The following is a 22,234-nucleotide window of genomic DNA, read 5'->3' as shown; positions in this document are numbered from 1 at the left end:
TTATATTTAAGTATAATTCATTTTGTATTACTATGCGTTACTAAGTAAATACTTAGTATGTGTTGGTTTCACGCGTAGGTAAAAGCCGAGATTAGAAGTAAAGAGTACCGAGCAACTGTAAGCATTAAGGAATATCCTTCAATATCAGTAAAACATCCTATGATGGAATTTTTGACTGAGTTTAGTGGCATGTACTTATGAATGTCCTATTAGCTCTATTTTAATATTTTGGAAATTGATTTGTAATAGATTAATTGGACCATTTTTTTATTGATTTTGATTATGGATAACATGAACTAGTATTGCTAATCAGAGTAGAAGTGTTTAATATCTTATTAAATGGTTTTATTTAAAGAAACCGAAATTTTTTATTGATTTTCAAGTATAGAGAATGTTTCAAAAGTCATGTGACATCTGAGACTCGTGTACGAAATCATATACGGGAAATGGGTCTTACAATCCCCCTAGTGCAAGCACATATTTATATATTAGTCACCAGAATCACATTTTTTTAATTATTTTAATTTTGGCATATCGTTTCATATTATTTCAATCTGGTCACCATTTCTGCTATTTTGTTTGTTTCAATTTAGTTATTGTTTTTGTATGTATTGCGTTTTAGTCACTTGCATTCATGCTATTTTACTCTAATTTTGCACTGTGTTTTTTTTATTTTATTTCAGTCATTGTTATTTTATTATTGCTATACAAATATTTGAATGTTAATACGATCTTGTGATGACCCGCCCTGGGGTATGATCCACATTATTATGGTCCAGGTAAAATTCTAATTTTTAACTTCTAACTTGTTAATTTATTAACCGCTAACTTAAAGTACCTTCGAATCAATTTACGAACTCGCGATGACCCACACTGGGGATGATTTGTGTTATTTATGGTTCGGGTAACAATTAAATTAACCCCTAACTTTATTTTTATTCGATTGATTTATTTTTGTTATTTATAATTTTGCCTTTTAAAATTTTGATTTTTTAATATATGCTTAAAATTTTTAATTATTTACATTTTATTATTTCAATTCCAACTTTTAATTTTTATGCACTATTTTAATTTAAGTTCTATATTCTGATTTATTTCATTTTATTCCTTATTTAAAGTCTTAATTTTAATTCTATGTTCTTACTTTATTTCAATTCAGTCTTTTTACACTTGGTAATTGCCTTTAATTTTGCCTTTAATTTTTAAATTCCTCTAATTTAATCCTTGTTAGATCACTTGATTTTTAGATTTAATCCTTAAGTTTAGGTTACCTTAAATTTTGTCCCTAGTCCTTTGATTTAGGAAAATTTTTAATTTGGTCATCGCTTTTGCTCGAGGTTCCAAATTAATTATTCGATATTTAATAATTGATCAAAATTAATTAGGATTAATATTAGAGCCTCAATCTTAGGCCTAATTTCATATTTAGTCCTTAAATTAGGTGAATTCTTAATTTGGTCTTCGCTTTTGCTTGAGGGTCCAATTTAATTATTCGAATCTCATAATTGATTAAAATTAATTAGGATTAACACTAGAACCTACATTTTTAGGTTTGATCCCTAGGTTATTTAAATTTCATAATTTGATACTTTAAGTAGAGGGAATCTTTAATTAATTCATGTAGTATAATTAGGCTCCATAACCAATTGTTTGGTTGCATTTTATTTTCAAATAAGGTAATTTTAATTTATTAGGGATTAGTAGAGTATCTCCCGCTTTTGACTGGGGGTAACCGCTATTGATTCTCGAGGTAAATCAACATCCTTTTCAAACCCTACATCATTATTTATAAATTATTAAGGCAATGTCCATTTATTGTGATAGATAATGAAGCTATCGCTTTTGCTTGGGGGTGGTCGTTATTAGTCTTGGTAAATTGACATCCTTTTTAAAATATGCATATATAGTGGATTTTAAATTAAATAAAATTTTAAAATCAAAACTTCCAATTTTGAAAATATAGGGTAATCATCCAAGTACCAATTTTGGGTTATTTGCGGGTGTTAATTCTTTCCCATGCGTAACTGACTCCCGAACCTAATTTCTGATTTCGTAGACCAAAATTTTGTTTTTAGAAAAATAAAATGTTTTATTAAGTTTACTTTGTTTTTATAGGTGTTTAAATCTCACCAAATAAATGATTGGTGGAAGCTCTCATCTTTCCATAAAACACCATTTATTTTCCAAAAAGTCGTATCGGTCTTCCCTGTCAAAAATCGGTTACGACAACTTGGTAACTTCGCTAGGAAAATTTGTTTTTTTAAAAAAAAAAAAAAGAGTCGAGCCATAAATAGATTACCCTATATTTTAAAAGTCTTAAATTTTGAGATTGATTTTATTTAATTCATGATCCACTATGATTTTAGAAAACCAAAAAAGATCTCTCTCGTAACTGCTTTCACTTATTTGAATTTATAGGAATTATGCATATCATAACTCTATACTCGAGCTTTGTACCATTTCACCTAAGTATTGGGAAACACCACACCACCAAGGAATACCATTTTTTCCTTGTGTAGGTCTAGCAGAGTACCTTTGGAAAGCATTCTTTATGTCTGTCAGGATATTGTTTTCCTTAATAGCCATATAGTAATGTGATCCCCTAGACTGAATTCGATCTGAAAAGTCTGTAATGGGTGAGGATCTAAGTCCTTATTCACCTTATCATGTTGTAACGATAGTTTGAGAACCCTTTTTAGAACTAAACATCATTTATAGAATATAGTTAACCCACATCTCTAGACCCATGTGGATACCCTAAAAGAACTAGAATGCATATGGTTAGGGTTTTAATTTTCTTGTGTGCTTTATTCACTGTATTTTACAGTTCATTTACCAGTTGAATTTAATCTTGTCATATTTTAATAACACACGTGTCCTCTCTTTGATTATTAATTTTGCTAACATCTTTTTCTTGTGCCTTGTCTTGTTGCTTTATTTTGTGCATAAACCTGGTGTTAATTCCTAGGTTAATTATAAAATTAGAAAGCTTTTAAAATGACTACGCCATAGAAAGGGGTAGATAAAATTATTTTTTATATACTTTAATGTATTGGGACGTTGTTTGTTCTTTGAAAGTTGTTCTAGGATAATTACCTTTGAATTAACATATGTTTCATACACTTCATAGAAGGTATTGATTCCCGAGTTAATAGTCGCATTAGAAGGCTTTCAAAATGACAATGTCACTCGAAGTGGTAGAATATAACTGAAAAAATGCATCAATGGTCCAGAGGTGTGCTATAGGAAGTAGCTGAAGAAGGTACACCAAGTCCGAATACATGAAGCTCAAATGATGCAGTCAAAACAACCTTTTCAAGGATGCTATAATGATGCTGATACAACTAGCCAAAAAGAAATAATATATTTAAAGTCATCAAGCAATAATGAAAGTTGACACGAGACAGTGGATGATGCTACTCGCACATGATTGTTCAAAAAGTACATTTTTGGGGAAAGAAAGTCGAAATATTATAGTTATGCATCAAGCCATAGATAGAAGAATCATGTTTCCTTGAACATTCGATCAAATAATTAGAAAATTGAGCAATATGACATGATTTGTAGTTTTCATCTGCCTCGGTGTATAGAGATATTGTGTGTTCTTTGGAAGTTGTTTTATGACTATTACTTTGGAATCAACACCCTCGCTGCATTTAAATTTGTATTTTTATTTGCATCTCTTTACATTTGCATTTGCATTTCTACACCATATTTATTCAAAAAAAAAATACATGCATTCAATCATGAAAATATGAGAGTAACTTGTGGAGGATTCTATGACAGAAATTCTAAAAAGCAATTTGGAGCCAACTTGGTCTTCTTTAAGAAAGATAAGAGCCATGAATGAGATTTTAGCACGTGTTGGTAGAATCGAAAAACTCCAAGAGCAACTTATCAAGACTCAGCAAGAGACGATTAATCAAGTAAGGAAATTCTAAGATGAGTCGAGAAAACATGTCTAAATCGATGCATATGATGACTATTTTGATTCATGGGGAAAAGCCACTAGAAGATCCTGTTGTAAAGAATGTGAATGAGATTTTATATGATAGTGGTGGGGTCAAAATGATATAAATAGATGATCAAGAACCTTCTAAAGAGTAAGGTAACTCGAGCCAAAAACTAGATATGGTCCCAGAGCCTATCTCCAAATTGATAATGAATGAAGAAACATTGAAAGGTGACGGTTTCCTCATGAGAGATGGACCTCACTCAAAGAAGATGAGCAGAGAAAAAGCATGAATGCAGATTGAGAAAACTAAGAAAAGTCAAACTCCTATGATCCAGTGCTTTAATCCTTCGCAACCATTAAGTCAGGGCAATCAAACTCAACCTCCCAAGACAACACAAACTAGTCTTCCATCATGAGAGTTAGAGGATAATAAGAGGAAATCGTAGAGTTTTCAGTTCCATCCCTTCCATTTTTCATGCAAAAAGTTGCATGCTGAAATGCTCAAAGTCATGCTGATTGCACCACGCTATGTCCAGCTACAATGGCCTCCAAACGAGAAATGGTCCTAGGAAGGATCCAAATTTGGGACCAATATCTAACAAGGAAAAAATGAGGTGAAGAATCAAGAAGAAGAGAAAGATGTCAGCCTGAAAGAAGGTGATAATCTTTTGAAACATCTGAAGCACACTCTAGGAAGGTTAATAATGAACCATAATTTGTGGAAGCAACTGAAGAAGATGAGGAGTTTGAAGGATCAAGAGATGCATATCACTGTGATGCCTAAAGATTGTGAGGTTGGAAGATTTGCATTGAAATCTGACCATGTTTTCCTGAAGATGAATTGAACAATTTGATTATAGAAAACCCTCTTACAGTTTTAGATGAAACTTAGAGTAATACTCATAATTAACCCTTATGCTTTTGACCGCGAGCATTAAGGAATCTTTTATGAGGGCTACTATGTTAATTATACTTTTTCTGTAATCAAATATGATTTCTTTTAATTCTCAAGTGGCAATCATTTTATACACTTTTATATTATTTATCATTCTTTACATTCTTTATTATTTTTACCTTTTTCTATTTTTTTATTCTTTTATTTATTCCATACAAATGTTTATTACTCTTCCAAATGTATATATTCGCTCCAAGTATTCTTTGCTGGTGTCTCAATCATTAATAACATGAATGTTTTTTAATTTTAATCATGAGATAAATTTTGAGCAGCTTGTGTTTAGTACAAATCTATGAGTGCAAAAATGAGGTAAAGTATGACGTTTATGGCAAATTATTAAGGCTGGTGAAAATACTGATGGACATATCTTATCTCACAATGAAGAAGTAGAGATTTTGAATCTATGATAAAATAATAAAGAAAAGTGATGGAGATTGACTCTAATTTGTCACATGAAATAATACAAGAGCTGATAGAATTGCTTCAAGATTTCAAAGGCATCTTTTCCTAATCTTATCAAAACATGTCAGGATTGAATACAAATGAAATAGTGGAACAAGTTCCTAATAGCCCTAACATCTTTGAAAATTCATTGAGATATGTGTTGAGGCTACATGATAAGTCTGAAAGAAATGAGAGAGTCATCTATCATCTTAGCAAGAAGTTCATTGATGGTGATATCTGATACCCGCCAACCCAGGAGTCATGATGTGCTTTTGTATGAGTTCCTGAGGGCTCATACGATACTTGTGGTACCATATTACTTGATAAATATCCATATTCGATCCACTAGAGTTCTTAGTATGGCCACCAACATTAACTAGAAGATTATCTTGATAAAAATGTTGTAATCAGAATCTGACATTGTGCATATGATGATTTAATGCGTATTTCAATTGTATAAGATGTTGTTTCAAAAGATGAACCACTATATCTTGATTTAGTATCTAGTGCTTTGGGATGATAATTTGGGGCAATGGTGATTTCTTTAGAAAATGTATGTTATCATTTCACAAGTAGACCAGAGTTATTTTGTATCAAAATTTGAGGCTTGTACTTTGGGGGATAAGAGCAGTCATGAAAAGAAAATTTAAGTGCTGAAAACATGTAAAAGTTCCTCGTCAGTAATCTTTCAACTACGAGGATAGAGAAAGTTGTCACAATAAACTATCATTCGTTATGTATGCATTCAGTATGTACTATGATGAGATGCATCTCCTTTTCTATTCGGTTTTGAAACAAAATAGTCTTACTCATCGCAGTCAAGATTTCGTTACTTCAAGTTTCAACGAGAGTAGAGCTGAGACGAAGTTGAAGCTCGATATGATCAGTTGAGCCTCATAAAAGAAAAGAGGTTGAAAGCTATCAGAAGCATATTATGTGAGCTTATGATAAGAAAGTTCATCTAATAGAAGTTTGAGAGGGAGATCTAATGATTGAAAAGAACTTGTCAATTCATAAAGATTCTTGTGGGAAATGGATGCCTGATTGGGAAAGGACCATACATTGTCAATGAGGTCGTTCTTGGAGGAGTGTTAAGTGATCCAATAAATTCATATTTAGGTTAAGAAGAATTACACTTGAAGAAAAGAGGGAAAAAAAGAAAAAGGAAAAAAAAGCAAAAGAAAAAAAATGAATAAGAAAAAAAACAAAAAATCAGTTACAACACCTTTTTAAAACGATTGACTAAATCTAACAATAAAAGTTTTAAAAAGGATTACAAAAAATTTATTGAGTGATTTTAGTGGGAAAGGAAACATTATTCTTCGGATTCTAGTTCGAGCAGTTGTGTCTGCAAGGTGTATACATATTATCATATGTTAAAAAAAATTCTGAACAAATACTATATTATAATCAATATAATATATATATATTTTGTGCCATCTATTAACCATGCAAATCACAAGTCATCATGTGTGATTGTTGGTACTAAGCCTAGTGAGACTAACGAATAAGGACTTTTTGGTTTCTCCTAATTTGGGCTATTTGCTACTTCAAATGGGGAAAAGGCTGTGCTGCGCTCAACTCGGTCTCTTCTAAGTAGCCATTTGTGTAGCTTTTCCCATTCTAGTCTTCACCCCCTTGCAGTCCTTTTCTAGTGTATTTTCCTTTGTTTTTTTTTATAATACAAGATGTATAAACCTTAGAACTAGCTTCTATCAGTCAATACAACACAATAGGTACCATGCACAATAGAGTGGCACGATTTAGGTGTTCTCGATTTTCAGCAAAAGTCGATTTCCATTTGTTTCAGTCACATCATGAGTATTAAGACTTAAGCCATTAGTATCACTTTAAGCATCCTTTAAAAGTCTAAACTGAGAAAATCAGGTATAAGTCCACAATGAAGTACATGAACAGATGTAGATTTTGGTGGTTCTCGAACTTCGACAAAAGTCGATTTTCATTCATATCAGCCACATCGTGGGTATTAAGATCTAAACCATTAGTATCACTATAAGCACCTTCAATGGTCTAAACTGAGAAAATCAAGATAAGTCCACAATGAAGTATATGAACCGATGAATGATTTTATATTAGAGTAAATTCATAAAATTTTAAGATAAGAATACTTATAATGAAAAGTGACGAAAATATATTTTAAATAAAAAATATAAAGAAAATATTTAAAATATATATATAAAAAATTAAAATTTTCTCATCATCTCCACCTATCTCTGAATCCATCCCTGTTAAAACAGTTTTACCATCACCAATTCACCACCAAGTACTTTGGAGACGGACCTCCGCGCGTAAGAACAATTTGGTATTTCTACGCTATCAACAGAAATCATGTCCAAATTTATACTTCTCAACACCTTTGTTTTTGCTATTTGGCCTTGGAAACCAAAATAGTAAAGACGCCAGATTGATATTTATTATGGCTTCTGGGTAAACTACTGCAATGGTTACTTCTATTTCATAATTATACTATTAATTATTATCTTCAACAATAATTAGACTTTAAAATTTCTAATTTTTATTTTATTTTTAAAACGTAAATTTAATGTATATTCCATAAAAAATACCCCAAACTTCAAAAAATTTATGTCTTATTTTACAATCAAGAGTACATAAAAAATTTAAAAAAAATGTAAACAATTTTAGAAAGCTACCCCATACATTATGTAGCATGTGATGTGGAAGAGTTGACGGTACTTTGCTAGGGAAAGAGACAACTTATTTCTTTTAATTTGTTCATGTATATTATGTTTTATATATTAAACATGTTCAATCGAGGTGTTTTTTTAATAGTTCAAGTGATTACAATATAGTATATGTTCAGAACTTTCTTAATTAATTGACAACGCAGATATCCTGTAGACGTAGTAATTTAAACCCAATACTTCTAAGGAGAACAATCATACTATATCCAAGATTAGATCTATTTTATACTATAGGAACGAGTTTTAATGACCTTTAAATCCTTGTAGTCTTTCCGGTGTAAAAATGAAAAAAGTACTTGTGGACATGTTTTGAGCTATTCTCTTGAAAAATATTACTATATGCTTCTATTTTTATTTAGATTCATTTGACTCAACGTATTACTCACATCTTGTTTTTTACATCATCTTATTATAGTATAGGGTAAATGCATATGAAAATATATAGTAATGAATATAAGCATAAAACAAATAAAACACAAAATCTTGAATGATTGATAATATTAGAAAAAAATTAAATAACCATGGCATTAACTATATCTGCTTTAACTATACCGTGCACATAATATCTTTGAATATCACAATATATATATATATATATATATATATATATATATATATATATATATATATATATATATATATATATATATAATTTTCTTACGAGTTGCCGATTGTAGAGGTCATTCTTTATATCTATCAAACACAATAAGGCAGCTTTTAGCATATAACATGTAGAATCAACAAAATAAATAAATGACAATGCTTACTTATAATATATGTAGTTAAAAGGAAAAAAAAGATGAAGATACACACTTTTGAAATAAAGAAAAAGAACACCTTATTCACAAGCAAGTTGACTTGTTCTATGTACATTTCCTTCAAGTTTATAATATCAGCATGAAGTTCCTCCAATTGGAAAGATAATGCAGCCACTTAAATGTAAGTATATCATGGATGACAACAATATCACATATTAATATTTTTCACAACCATAATTGAGTTCATACAACAATTCAGTGAGACAGGATATTCACAATATTCTAACTTCTCTGAAAATTCAATTTCATCGCAATATTTAGTTATTTGGTTCATCAAATCTCATATTGTCTCTCCTCCTTAATATACTTATACCATACATGAAAACAACATCTATATGCTTCACTCATCCTTGAATATGAAATTTGTTTGCCATCGATGAGAGAGAACCAAATGAAAAGAGGCATGTACCTCATAATCTATTCCACCCAATATCTAGTTTTTGACATGTTTTGGTTGTAATGTAATTTTTTTTGTAAAGGTGTTAGGCCGGATTTGATGAGCTTTAGCGAAGAAGGGATTTGTAAAGTTTAAGGCATTTTTTTAATGAAATAAATATCATATTCACATTTAAAAGATTAAAAGGAGTGAACTGAAAAATTTGGAGTCCAACTGTTGTCGACGGTGAGTGGCAACCGACGGTTGGGACTTTAGTCTAATTCATAAGTTATATTGATATTTTACCTAAAGTTAAATGTTTAAATTGATATTTTATCTAAAGTTTAAGGATCAAATTAAAAATTAATCACTTCATTAAGATGTCACATCATCAAACTAATTGCATTTAACCTCTCAATGACCAAAATATTATAAAACGGTAATGTATATGACCAAAACATTATAAAACGATACCATAAATAACCAAGACATTAACTTTTTTAAATTCGACGAACAAAAGTGAACACTTAAGAAACTAAAGTGACCATTAGAGTAGTCTCAGGGTTTTAAATCGCGGTCGCGGTCGCGTTTTCGGTTATTTCAGATTTACCGTGATTGCGGTCGTCGCGGACGCTATTGCGGCTGTCGCGGACGCTATTGCGGTCGTCACGGGTAACTCGGACGGCGACGAAACCGCTATATCACGTCCGAAATCGCGATCGCGAACCGTTTTTTAAAACCCTGGTTTATCCTTCCATTGTTTTCGTACTACTATAATCATTCCTAGTTTTTGTTTCTTGGGATGACCCATACAATATCCCTCCCTTAAAAACCAAATAAACAATTAAACTTTCCACTAGTGATGTTGAATTTCTGAGAAGAGGTGGATTCAAAACGTGAACGCAATTCCATAAAGTATCTGCTGTAAAACATCATATGAATAATTAAAAAGAATCTACAGAACTTAACAAATGTTGAATGTCTTCATTTGGAACGTATTACAATTATGTGCTTAAAGTGAAAGCATAGTGAGGTCATCGAAGCTAGTCTCAACAGGTGCAGGTGACCTCTCATTCATCACTCTCCCGTAGAGTATCTGCAGAGTTTGCTCCCATCCGCTGCCGCTGCTGCCGCTGCTAAGAGCTGGTTCAATGCCAAAAGCCACATGACCAATCCGATATAGTAAAAAGCCAATGACATGGCATAAATCGATGCAACCTTGATGGAGAAGGTTGAAATTCAAAGAGAGCTTAAATAGAAACGAGCATGCTAAACCAGCTAGAATGGGATTCATGCCATGCGAGGGGGATAGAAGGGTAGCCAAAACCACCATTTGCAAGGCCATAGTATTAAACTTTTTTTTTCCTCTTAAAAGCAATGGATGTTGAAGTTTGATACCAGAATTAGAATCAGCTTGGTTTTAAATTGAATAAAATGTGTTAAAGAAGCTTTAATTTTTCTTTGTAAAGAAGGCATATATATCCATGCAGGCACATTAGTGTTTCATATGGGGAAGTGGGAACGTTTAGAAAAGCAGAACCCAGAAAGATAAATTGATTAAGGCAACACAAACTTTTGTTCACATTCATGAAAATTAAATTACATTTACAAGTCTCACCCGAAAATGAAACATTTGCTTAAAGTGAAAGCATGGAGAAAGTATGGAAGCTATCCTCTTCGGATTCTGCCACTGTAGATCTTCTCACATGGGTTATCCTCTGGCAAACTAATCGAAGAGCTCGTTGCCATCTGTGACCACCACCGCTGCCCGGAGCTGGCTGATCAGCTCCCAAGGCTATTTGACTCAACTGAAAAAGGAAGAGCCTTGATGCATCAAACGCATCAATGTAAACCCGACGAAGAAAACTCAATCTGAAAGAAACTTTGAGCACGAAAGGGTATATCAAGCTCGCAACTAAAGGAGTACTGAAACTATGGGAAGGAGATAACAAGTGGAGTTTCGCCAGTGCTACCAAGTGCAGCCCCATGGAAGATGGGAAAAAGAAAATATCCTTAATGTTGGATTTTATAGTGTTGGTTCAGTCATCGGAGGCTGCAAAAAGACGACAGAATATGAAATTAAATTTCAGCATTTATGAGTCCTCTGTCTTCTACTTTTTCTTCATGATGTATCCTACAATTTGTTGCTTTGATCATTTAAACCTGCACATGTGCATGGGATCAGGTTTGAATGAAATGTGGGGACTTGTAGGAAATTTCCTTGAAGTTTCGGATGCTCTGTAATGTTGCAGATATTTCGTGTTAATAGTAAGGTGAATGATGCAAACAGAATTTGTCTCAATCATGGCTATGACCCATTGCTCAATTATGTTCACCAGCAGAAAACAGATACATTCCAAGTTTTATACTTTTTTTAATCAAAGTTATTATATTTGAATGTGGGGTAGGGAGCTTCTTATTGTGGTTAATTATTGTTCTGAATTTGGACTTCTGAGATTTGGTGCACGACGATACAGTAAAACTCATCTCACCCAATTATTAAGATAAATAACCCAAAATATAAATAATTAAGGGTACGATTATTTTACAAAAAATATTTTTTGAAAAATATTTTCTTTATTTTTTGAAAAATATTTTCTTTATTTTTTTAGTGTTTGATTGGTGGAAAACAAATTAATTAATATAAAAAATTTCTCTAGTCAACAAAATCTTTTTTGTATTTTTTAAAAACTGACTTACGGTCATATTTTTCGTAAATTATTTTTTTAACATTTCACTTTAAAGAATAAATACTCAAAACAATATTATTTTATATATTTAATATTAATATAATATATTAATATTATTTTAACTAAAATATAAATTATTAAAATATTTAAAATATATATATTAATAATTTAATAATATTATCATTGATTAATTCAAAAAAATAATATAGCGTACTCTTAATATTATAATAATATACATAATTATATTATAATAATGTATATTATATTTATATTTATCAACTACCAGAAAATAGTTTATACAATAACATCTAAACATTATAAAATGATTTTTAAAATTCATTTTTTAAATATATTTTACGAAAAATACTTTTAATAAAATAATTAAACACTAAAAGTAAATCGACTTCACTATGAAAGATTTCTTACTCTTTCAAGTTCTAGGATTATCTAAAATGAGGTGGAAGCCATATGACCCTAACAGATTTAAAATCAACCCCTAACAGATTCATCTTATCTATTAACAGTTTCAGCAATGTAATCAACATTATTAGTTTTAGCATTTTGTTCCACTTCTTTTTATGTAAACACGGACATACTTGTCCCAAACAAATTACTTAACATATTAAATATATGACTGTCAATTTTTAATGGTTTAACCTTTAATGTGTCGTGATTGTTTTTTTTAGTAGTTTAGAGTGATTAAAAGATAATAGTTATTCATACATTTTTAGTCATTAATAACACACATCTTGCTGATGTAGTTATTCGATCCCAAAATCGTTAAGAAAAACAACATTATCTTTAATCACTGAAGTTGCTAGACAGATTTAATGTACCCTCATTGTTACTTATAAATATTAGATGAATTAAAATATTTTAACTTTTTAATCATATCATTCACATCAAACATAAACATAAAATCAATGTGAAATATATTAAAGTAGAAAAATTATTTACCAGTATATTTCACAATGATAATTTATAATATAACTACCATGGTAAAATATTATTGTAAAATACAATGAAAATGTGACTATCAAATAATAATGAAGCATAATGTTAATTTTACTATTTAATAGCTTAATACTTTAATTTACTTTGACACTGTGTTACCAAAACAAAATACTTCGACACTGTTCAATAGGTCCCATTAACAGCTAAATAATTTATGTGATTTTAATTTTCTTTTCAACCATATGGTCCCTACCAGCAAAGAAAGCAACAAAGTTAAAAAAAAAACTTTCAATCATGCCTCCACATGTTCCCTCAACATATAAAACCAAACCATATATCACACCTTTAGTCTAATAGCGGAAAGTTTACATGGTTCTAAAGCCATAACCATAGTGTCTTAGCACACAAGATGACAGAATCAATGAAACACCATTTATTTGGATCGGATTGATTGTAATACCCAAATATTATGTCAATATTTTATTGAAAAAAGTTCGAAAAATTAAGATTTATTTGAATAAGTGATAAAAGATGAAAAACTAATTTGGAATAGTGTTTAGACTAATTTGTACCAATGATAAATTAAGAGGGCATTTTGATCTTTTAAAAGGGAAAATGAATTTAAAATATATTATTATTAGTGATTTTAAATAGGGAAAATATGAAAGTTAAGTCATTTCTATTCTTCTTCTTCACGTGCGTAGTGCTCTCCTCCATAGCATAAGGTAAACTTCAATTACTTAGTTCTTCCTTTAAATTTTGGGTTGCTCTTGTAACATTAAGTGATATGTAAGCTTAAGGAATGATTAAAGAAGATTAAAACTAAGTGGTGGTGTTTTATAGGAGATTTAAAGAAAAGAGTTTTTGAATGATATGTTGATATATGTGTTTTTATTGGGGTTTATTAGTAGAATTGACTTGTCAAAGGATTGAATAAGAGAATAGAAGCATGAGATATGATTAAAAACATGCTTAGAAAAATGATATGATTCTTGAGTTGAAGTGTTCTATTAAGATCCTAGGAGCTATAAGAGGTTAAATGAAGGAAAATTAGTGGGGTTAAGTAAATAAAAGTTTAATAGTATTGTTGAAGGTAAAAGTAAGAGATTAGAGGGGAAAATTTAGTAGAAATCGGGCTGAAAAATAGTAAATATGGGTAAGGATAACGGTACTGATAGAATAGTACTGATATTATAGGTGTAAATAGGTAAAAATGTTACGAACAATATCGGTACTGATGCAAGTGGTATCGATATTGATGGGGTATCGATACTAACAAGAGGAAGTATCAATACCATGGATCCAGAATATTAAAATGGTATCGATACTGAAAAGGAGTATCGATATTATAGTATAGTAGTATCGATACTGAGAGAAAGGTATCGATACCATGCAACACAGAATATAGAAATGGTATCGATACTGAAAGGGGGTATCGGTACCATAGCATAGAAGTATCGATACCAGGGTAGTAGTACCGATACTATTGAGCTTGTAACTACAAGATAGGTTGAAATTGTTATATAAATTGAAATAATGGTACTTTTGAATATTATTAAAGTATAGTGTTAAAGAGTATACTAACATTGGTATGTTCTGTGTACTTAATGGATGCTTGTGTAGATCGTAACCAAACTCCTGAATCTAACAAGAAAAGGGGGAAAGATAAAGTTGTTGATTAGCCAGACATCTATACATCTTACTTGCGGGGATTACCGGGTGAGTACATTTATTGTAATTATTTGAGATGAAGAAGATTCACAATGATTCAAATTAGAATGTTTTAAGTTAATGTGTGTTTTATAGTATTTAATATGTTATCATTATATGTATTGAAAGGGTATTATGAACGAGTTCTAGAGTATGAACTGCTCTAATACGAATTCATAACTAAAATGCATGAACGGATGCATTAAGGCATGAAAGGATGCCATAACTAAAATGCATGAAAGGATGTCATAACTAAAATGCATGAAAGGATGCATTAAGGCATGAAAGGATGTCATAACTAAAATGCATGAAAGGATGCATTAAGGCAAGAAAGGATGCCATACCTAAAATGCATGAAATGATGCATTAAGGTAAGAAAGGCTGACATAACTAAAATGCATGAATGGATGCATGAAAAGAGGCCATAACTGGAATTAACGAATAATCACTAAAGAAAAATGAAAAGAAAAAAATATACAAGAAAGAAATGTATGTTGGACATACTAAGGATGTTTATAGTAATAGTATGAAAGAAGTTTGGTTTCAATAAGAGGGACTTAGCTAATCCTTATGGTTGATACAAATTATTTTGGAATCAAATAACTATGATATACTTATGTATACCTTAATGTTCTTTACAATATTATGTCTCACTAAGTAAATGTTTAACGTGTGTTGCTTCCATGCGTAGGTAAAAACAAAGATTAATTGAGTAAGGAGTGCAGCTGTAGCCGCGGTGATCATCAATTAAGGTTGACTCGTAAGTGACAATAGGACAATCTAGCTTATTTTGGAAAACTTGTTTGGCATGTAATTAAAGTATTAAAAATGCTCTGAATTTTTAATTAAGTAGAACTTTGTAACATATTACAATCAATGTTTTGGCTTTATCTTAAAAATGTTATGTTTTAAGAAATCGAAAACAAAATTTTAAGGGTTTTCAAAAGAGAAACTGTTTTCAAAGTGATGTGACATCAGTATCTCGTGTACAGAATATGTATATAGGAGATGGATGTTACACTGATCGAGAGAGTGATGTCAAAAAAGATAAATAAAATATTTCAATTTTTAAATCAATTCATAAGTTTTATTAGACATTTTAAACATTTCATTCGTACATTTAATAATCATTTTACAAACCATACATATTTTAGGGACTAATAAGGATATAAACATATATCAAGCAATCAAAGGACAAATCAACCCATTTTATATTTAAGGTATCGATATATTTTCTAATGGTATCAATATTAAACAGGGATTTAAATAGCGTTCGCTGTCGCGTTTTCGGTTGTATCGCGTTTGTCGCGATTGCGGACATAATATATGTCATCGCGGTCATTACGGGTATCGCGGTCGTGAATTTTCTTAAAATTCGCACAACTTATCCTAAACAATAATAATTATAATTATAATTTTAAAGAGTCATTTTTAACGATTTTTAGAATATTTTCTAAATGAAATTAACATACATATAATATAGTTTAATCAAATATTAAACTCAGTGATAGGATGAGATAATTAAATAATAATAACATTATGAATACATTATTATTTAAAAGAAATAAGACTATCAACATAGGAAAAACTCTAAAAAATAAAATAGATAAAAATAAATTACTTGTTATTATTCACTTACCAAAATTAACATATTATAACTTAAAACTTATACAATTAAAAATAACCCATCATTTAATAGAAAAACCTATAACATAAATAAAAAAAATATCAAATTGCAAAAATAATTAAATTATTTGGTATGTTTTGGTCCAAACCCAAAACATTAAAAAGTAAACAATTAATTAACTTATTATTGGGTTTTTTTTGGTCCATATCTAAAACATTAAAAATAAAAAATAATTATTTAAAACATCTTAAAAAATTATTATATCCCTTCTTCTTCTTCTTCTTCTTCAGTATCACGCATGAGTGAGAGGGAGACAAAAACGCAAAGCAAATATTGTGAAAATAGGGAGTTTTTTTGTTAAAATTTGTCTCTTTTCTTCTTTATTTTTGATGTTCTTAAATTTTCTTTGCTTGCTAGCTTGATTCTTACAAAAAAAATACCCAAAAAAGCCTTACTTTGTTACACCAAAAGAAAAGCAATAATAAAAATAAAATAACCAGGTACTTCTCTTCAAAGTGAAATATTTTTTTTTCTGATTTTGTTTGATTTTGAGTTTGGACCATGAAATTTAAGAGAAAATCTGAACTTTTATTTTGAGTTTGCTGTTGACTTTGTGTAATGGAAAATAACGGGAATAACGGGCCGTTATCGTCGAGATCGGCCGTTACCCATTAAGTTGCGGCCGCTATCGGCCGTTATTAGTGTGATTCTAATGTCACACCGCTTTTTTGAACAATATCGATGTCGGAGGGCGGCTCTACCGCGAAATAGCGGCCGCAATAACACTTTCGTTCCGTTATTTAGAACCCTGATATTAAATATTAGATATCGATATCCTACGTAGATATTAATATTATTTTTTAATACATTTTCCTAATGGATTTAGGTTTCTAAGAACGAGAGATTCTGATCTGCCAAAAGCAAAAGAAATGTTTATAAACTATCTTCAATGCCGCAAGAAGGGATGGACCTACAGGGGTGGGTAAGACGGTTACCTCTTCTAAAAGTTTTAAATTCATGTATATTTTAGATATTTTCTTTACATTTTCTATTAAAAATATATTTTCGTCCTCTAAAATTTTATAAGTTCTTTCCTACTTTAAATTTAAGTTCGTCGAGCTTGAAGAAGTGAATAAAAATTTTATAAGTTCTTTCCTACTTTAAATTTAAGTTCGTCGAGCTTGAAGAAGTGAATAAATGCTACCGTCATAGATTTCATTGTGTCGATCGAAGTTGTAGACCAGTATACATAGAAAGAGTCGGCATGGTGGACCTGAATGCATTGCTACAAGTAACCATGACAGATTTGTCAAGTATCATAAATCAGAAGTCAGAACAAGAGAAAACACTCAATTTGAGATTTCCCGCATGCTCAATCGAAGGCAAGATGCATATAGCAGCCACCACAAGTATCTTAGACGTGGAGGGAGTTGGAGAAACATGAAAGCTTTATTTTTGCTTTTCTTGCTGAAGAGTTCTACTTGTCTATAACTATGTGAACAAGTGGAATCAGAGTATGATACACAGTAACTGAGATCAATGTTCTTCTATTTGCTGTATGGCCTATTTTCTATGACAATATATAGATTTCTAAAAAGAGAAGCCTGCCTTAATGGGATATTACATAAATGCTGACTTTCTAATATTGAGTTCAAAATTTATTTGAATGTTATTTCTGTTAGGGAATGTCTAATTTCTCAAAGCCTGCAAGATATCTCTCCATGGAAATTCACAAGATTAACCGCAATTATTACCCAGAGGAAAGTTCAATTCCATTTTATTTTCACTAATTTAAATTTGATAAATTAGAGAAAAGAAGATTGCCATAATGGTTAATTTAATCATATATTTTAGATATATTTTTTATTGATAATTTATTTTTATCCCATAAAATTTTGTAAGTTCCTCTCTAAGAAGTTTACATAAAATTATGAGTACTTCCAAAAAACTGATGTCATGGGCTCATGTCACTTAAAGTCTACGCTCAGCTTCAAAACTTATCTTCTTTGACAATTGCCACTCGAACACCATAGTCACCGTCCTTCCTTCACTGTCACCACTGTTCATCATCTTTGTATCCACTTTGGGGGCATTTAGGTTTCTTTTCTGGTTCTGAAGTCTAACATGAAGTTTGAGTTTGCAGGGTGTTGTGCTGGACTGGTGTAAGTCTGATATACGATTTTTATACATATGTACGGTGGAGGATTAGATTACTGATGCTTCCCGAAAAGCTTGAGCTGAGAATAAAGCTACCTAAAAATAGTGTTTTGGAAATCATGAAGACGTTTTCAATTGGATGCTAACCTTATGCAATTTGGAATGCATAGATATAGTTCTTTCGATGTTGTTGCATAGATATGTGGCGATATAACAGTTTTATGATATAACTTTTTAAAGTAGGAGGTGATTGACTTTGTCATCCCCATAGTGTCGGACTGGCTGAGTTGATGAAACCCTTTCCCCAATTTCCCCCATAGTATTGATAGTGACGACGGCGAATGGAAGAACGCTGGAAGCTAGACGATTGCGATCTTAGTGCTTTGAGCAGTAGCTGTCGGAGAATATACGGTTTGAAGTTGAGAGTTTTTTTTTTTTAGGATTTTAGATTTTTGAAGATTTTACCGTGGGATGTTATTTTTTTATGACAGTTATCAATATTGATCATGATATAAATGTTTTAAACGTTTTAAAGTTGAGTGAAAAAAATCTATACACATGTTAGATGATTTATAGTCTTAAAATGTCATCATTTTAACTAATCGATTATTATAAGAATGGCGTCAGGAAGGAAAGGAGGAACGGGGAGAGCAAACCAAAAGCCAACGATTCATTCTGTCTTTGTCAACAATGTAAGCAAGAGGTTCCATCCGTCCACTCTCAAAGAAGCGTTTCAGGAGTATGGTGCAGTGGCAGATGTGTTCATTGCGTTTAGAAGTAGAAAGAGGCTATTAGATAGGTCTACCTTCGTGTTTGTTAGATTCAGAAGCAAAAACGAAGCGATTACAGCGGTCCAAAGGGCAGATGGGAGAATGATGGATCGATACAGAATTCGAGTGTTTCATGAAAACTCATTCGTAACAAAAAGTAATAGTTTTGAGAATGAAAAATATGTTAAGAAGGTCTGGAAACTGGCTCTAAGGGATTCGAGGTCTTTTAAATACGCTTTGGGCGTCGTGAATAATGAAGCATGTTTGTCACAGGAAAAGGACTCAGTGTTAAAGCAGTGGAGGGTGGTAAATTCTAGTGTTACAGTCCATGTTAGTATCTCGGAAGATGGCGCTTCAAACACATATCCGTCTAGTCAAGTATCTAGAGCGAATGTAGTGGTTCCGATGAATGAACTTAGGTGGAGAGAGAGGTGTCTGGTCGGTAAAATAAAAAGGATGTATAATGAGGAGATTGTCCAGACAACTTTACAAGCAGCATGTTTTGATGTTAGGGTAAGTATTTGGCACGATATGCTGGTGGTCATTCAGTTTAAAGGAGAATCGGAGCGTAAGTTGTGATGGGATAGTAGAGTTGAATGGATTCAAACTTGGTTCGAAGAAATGGAACTATTAGAAGGGTATGAGAAGAAAATTAAAAGGACAATTTGGGTTGTTTTGAAAGAAGTTCCTTTGATAGTCTGGAGCAACAAGTTTTTTAATGACTTGGGTAGTCTTTGGGGCTCAGTTGTGTCGATCCATGAAGATACATATAATAGAACAAGATTCGACGAAGCTAGGGTGCTTATGGAAGTCCAATATGCGTCATCGGTGCCAGAGAAATGTATTTTAATCATCAATGGTACGGCTTACACAATAATTTTTTTTACGGAAGATCACGAAGAAGAAAAAGTTTTCATCGATGGTTTTCCGACCGGCGGTGTAGTAGGGAAACTAGTAGCTGATGATGATGGTATGTTCCCAAGGTTGCAGGAGGAGTGTGATGGTGTTGCTGATATCGATGTAGGGTATAATGATGATAGGTTTTATGAGGTGCAAAGTCAAAGGAGTGAAAACAGAGGGATATCAGGTAGGTCTATGCATGCAGATCTGTGCGTAGGAAATATGGAAGAAACATTTGTTGGTTTACATGAAGTGCCAGTTGTATCTATAGATGGGCCCATTAACCAAATGGTGGATGAAAGCATTGGTTTAGTTGAAATTAATAGAGAGACAACCCAATGTGGTACGACCCATTCCATCTCGAACAGTTCAAGGCTTATTGATGTCTCAGTAGAAGAAATATCATCGTGGCAAGGCCTTGTAGTTGAAAATATGGAAAATGTATATGTGCTCCAAAAAGAGAAAATTCCAAGTTTTGTTGAAGGTGTGCCCGTGTCTGCTGTGGGGAATTTTGATATTGGTGTCAAGGATTCATACATGCATCCCGGTTGTCAGGCGCTGATAAGAGATAATTCTAGAAAATTGAAGAAAATGGTGAAGGGATGTGTGGGTAGGTATGTTTCTGCGAGAGCCCAAAAGGGAGGTGTTCTGTTTAGTGAAGATAATTTTGTTCAACCTTTGGGGAATGAAATGGAAGCGGAGGTTGTGTTAGCGGTGGCGGATACTCTGGGAGTGCAGTTTGGAGGATCAAGGAAAAGGGTGATCGAGAGGTTGGAGTCAATAGTTTAATCGGGTAAGCTATGTACCGCTTAGTTAATGGGATATTGGTGTTAATAGTTTGTGGGTTTTCTGCTTAATTTATGGAATTAGGAATTTCTATATTATCATGGAATATTAGAGGGGTGGGAAAGAGGGAGAAAGTTAGAGTTGTGTGTCCAGTTGCTGAATCAAATAAGGTTAGTATGATGCTGATTCAGGAAACAAAAGTTATGAGTTTGCATGCTACGGTAGAGAGAAGGCTAAAGGGGAGAATAGGTAGAGAGTTGGTATATGCTCCGGCAGAAGGTGCATCTGGTGGGTTGGTGTCTATGTGGGATGGGAATTTCTTTAATGTTAGCTGCCAGAGAGTTTACAAAAGATTTATTGTGTTGAAAGGTCGGATTGTTCAGCATAATTTGGAAATAAGCATCATCAATGTGTATGGTCCGAATGTTTACGGTGATAGAGTTTGTTTTTTTGATCAGTTAAGTAGCATCATTGATGAAGGTGCCTGTGATTGTGGGGGGGACTTCAATATTGTTAGGTCGGATGTTGAAAGAACGGAGGTTCAGGACATTTCGAACTCAATGCTGATCTTTGAAGAGTTCATTTCAAAATGGGAATTGGTTGAGGTTCCTAGTTTAGGGAGCGTTTTTACATGGTTTAGAGGTGGGGCGTGTACTGCGATTAATGAATTGGATAGATTTTTAATTTCAGCGGATATTGCTTGTTTAAGTACAAATCTGGTGCAGGCTACGCTTCATATAAGCCTTTCAGATCATAATCCCGTTCTGTTGTACGAAAAAGAGATCAAAAAGGCCTGTAGGCCATTCAAATGGTTTAACCATTGGGCAGACGACCATACGTTAGCTGAGAAAATAAAGAGGGTATTTCATGCAAATCGGGGCAAGGACATGAATAGCGTGTTGTTGTTAGTGAAGAATGTGACTAAAGATTGGGCTAAAGTCAGTAGGGAGTTAAATTCGGAGCCTATTGAGGTCTTAGAGAAAAAAATTGTCATATTAGAAAAGTCCAGATTAAAGTGGTTTAGAGAAGGTGATAAGAATACCAGATTCTTTCATCTTACAACTGCGATGAGAGGCCGAATGAATCAGATCTCGAAGCTGAAAATGAATAATTCGGTGTTTAAAAGTTAGTTTACTATTCAACAAGCTTTCGTAAAGCATTTCCAGTCTTGGTACAATGATGTGAACACGATCCCAGTTAAGAAATATGGAGTTCCGTTCAAAAGGCTTTGTTATGAATCCAAAAGGAGGCTTGAATGTCCTTTTTCGTAAGATGAAGTATGGTTCATTATCAAAAATTCGGATGGATCTAGAGCGCCGGGGCCGGATGGCTTTAGCTTGAATTTTTTTAAGGATTTTTGGATGGATAT

At 32.1% G+C, this 22,234-nt stretch overlaps 1 protein-coding gene across 1 annotated transcript; it reads left to right on the top strand.

Moving 5' to 3' along the window:
* The first annotated feature begins 19,800 nt into the window (after positions 1–19,800).
* LOC120120277 lies at positions 19,801–21,995 on the top strand. Its single transcript, XM_039139945.1, has 2 exons — positions 19,801–20,849; positions 20,978–21,995. The coding sequence occupies exons 1-2, from the start codon at positions 19,801–19,803 to the stop codon at positions 21,993–21,995; spliced, it is 2,067 nt and encodes a 688-aa protein (XP_038995876.1).
* Positions 21,996–22,234: the final 239 nt, after the last annotated feature.

Source organism: Hibiscus syriacus, unplaced genomic scaffold (assembly GCF_006381635.1).
Source record: "Hibiscus syriacus cultivar Baekdansim isolate YM2019G1 unplaced genomic scaffold, ASM638163v2 tig00110336_pilon, whole genome shotgun sequence".
NCBI classification, from domain to species: Eukaryota; Viridiplantae; Streptophyta; class Magnoliopsida; order Malvales; family Malvaceae; genus Hibiscus; species Hibiscus syriacus.
The sequence above is the reverse complement of the archived record's forward strand: the minus strand, read 5'-3'. Positions and strand labels throughout refer to the sequence as shown.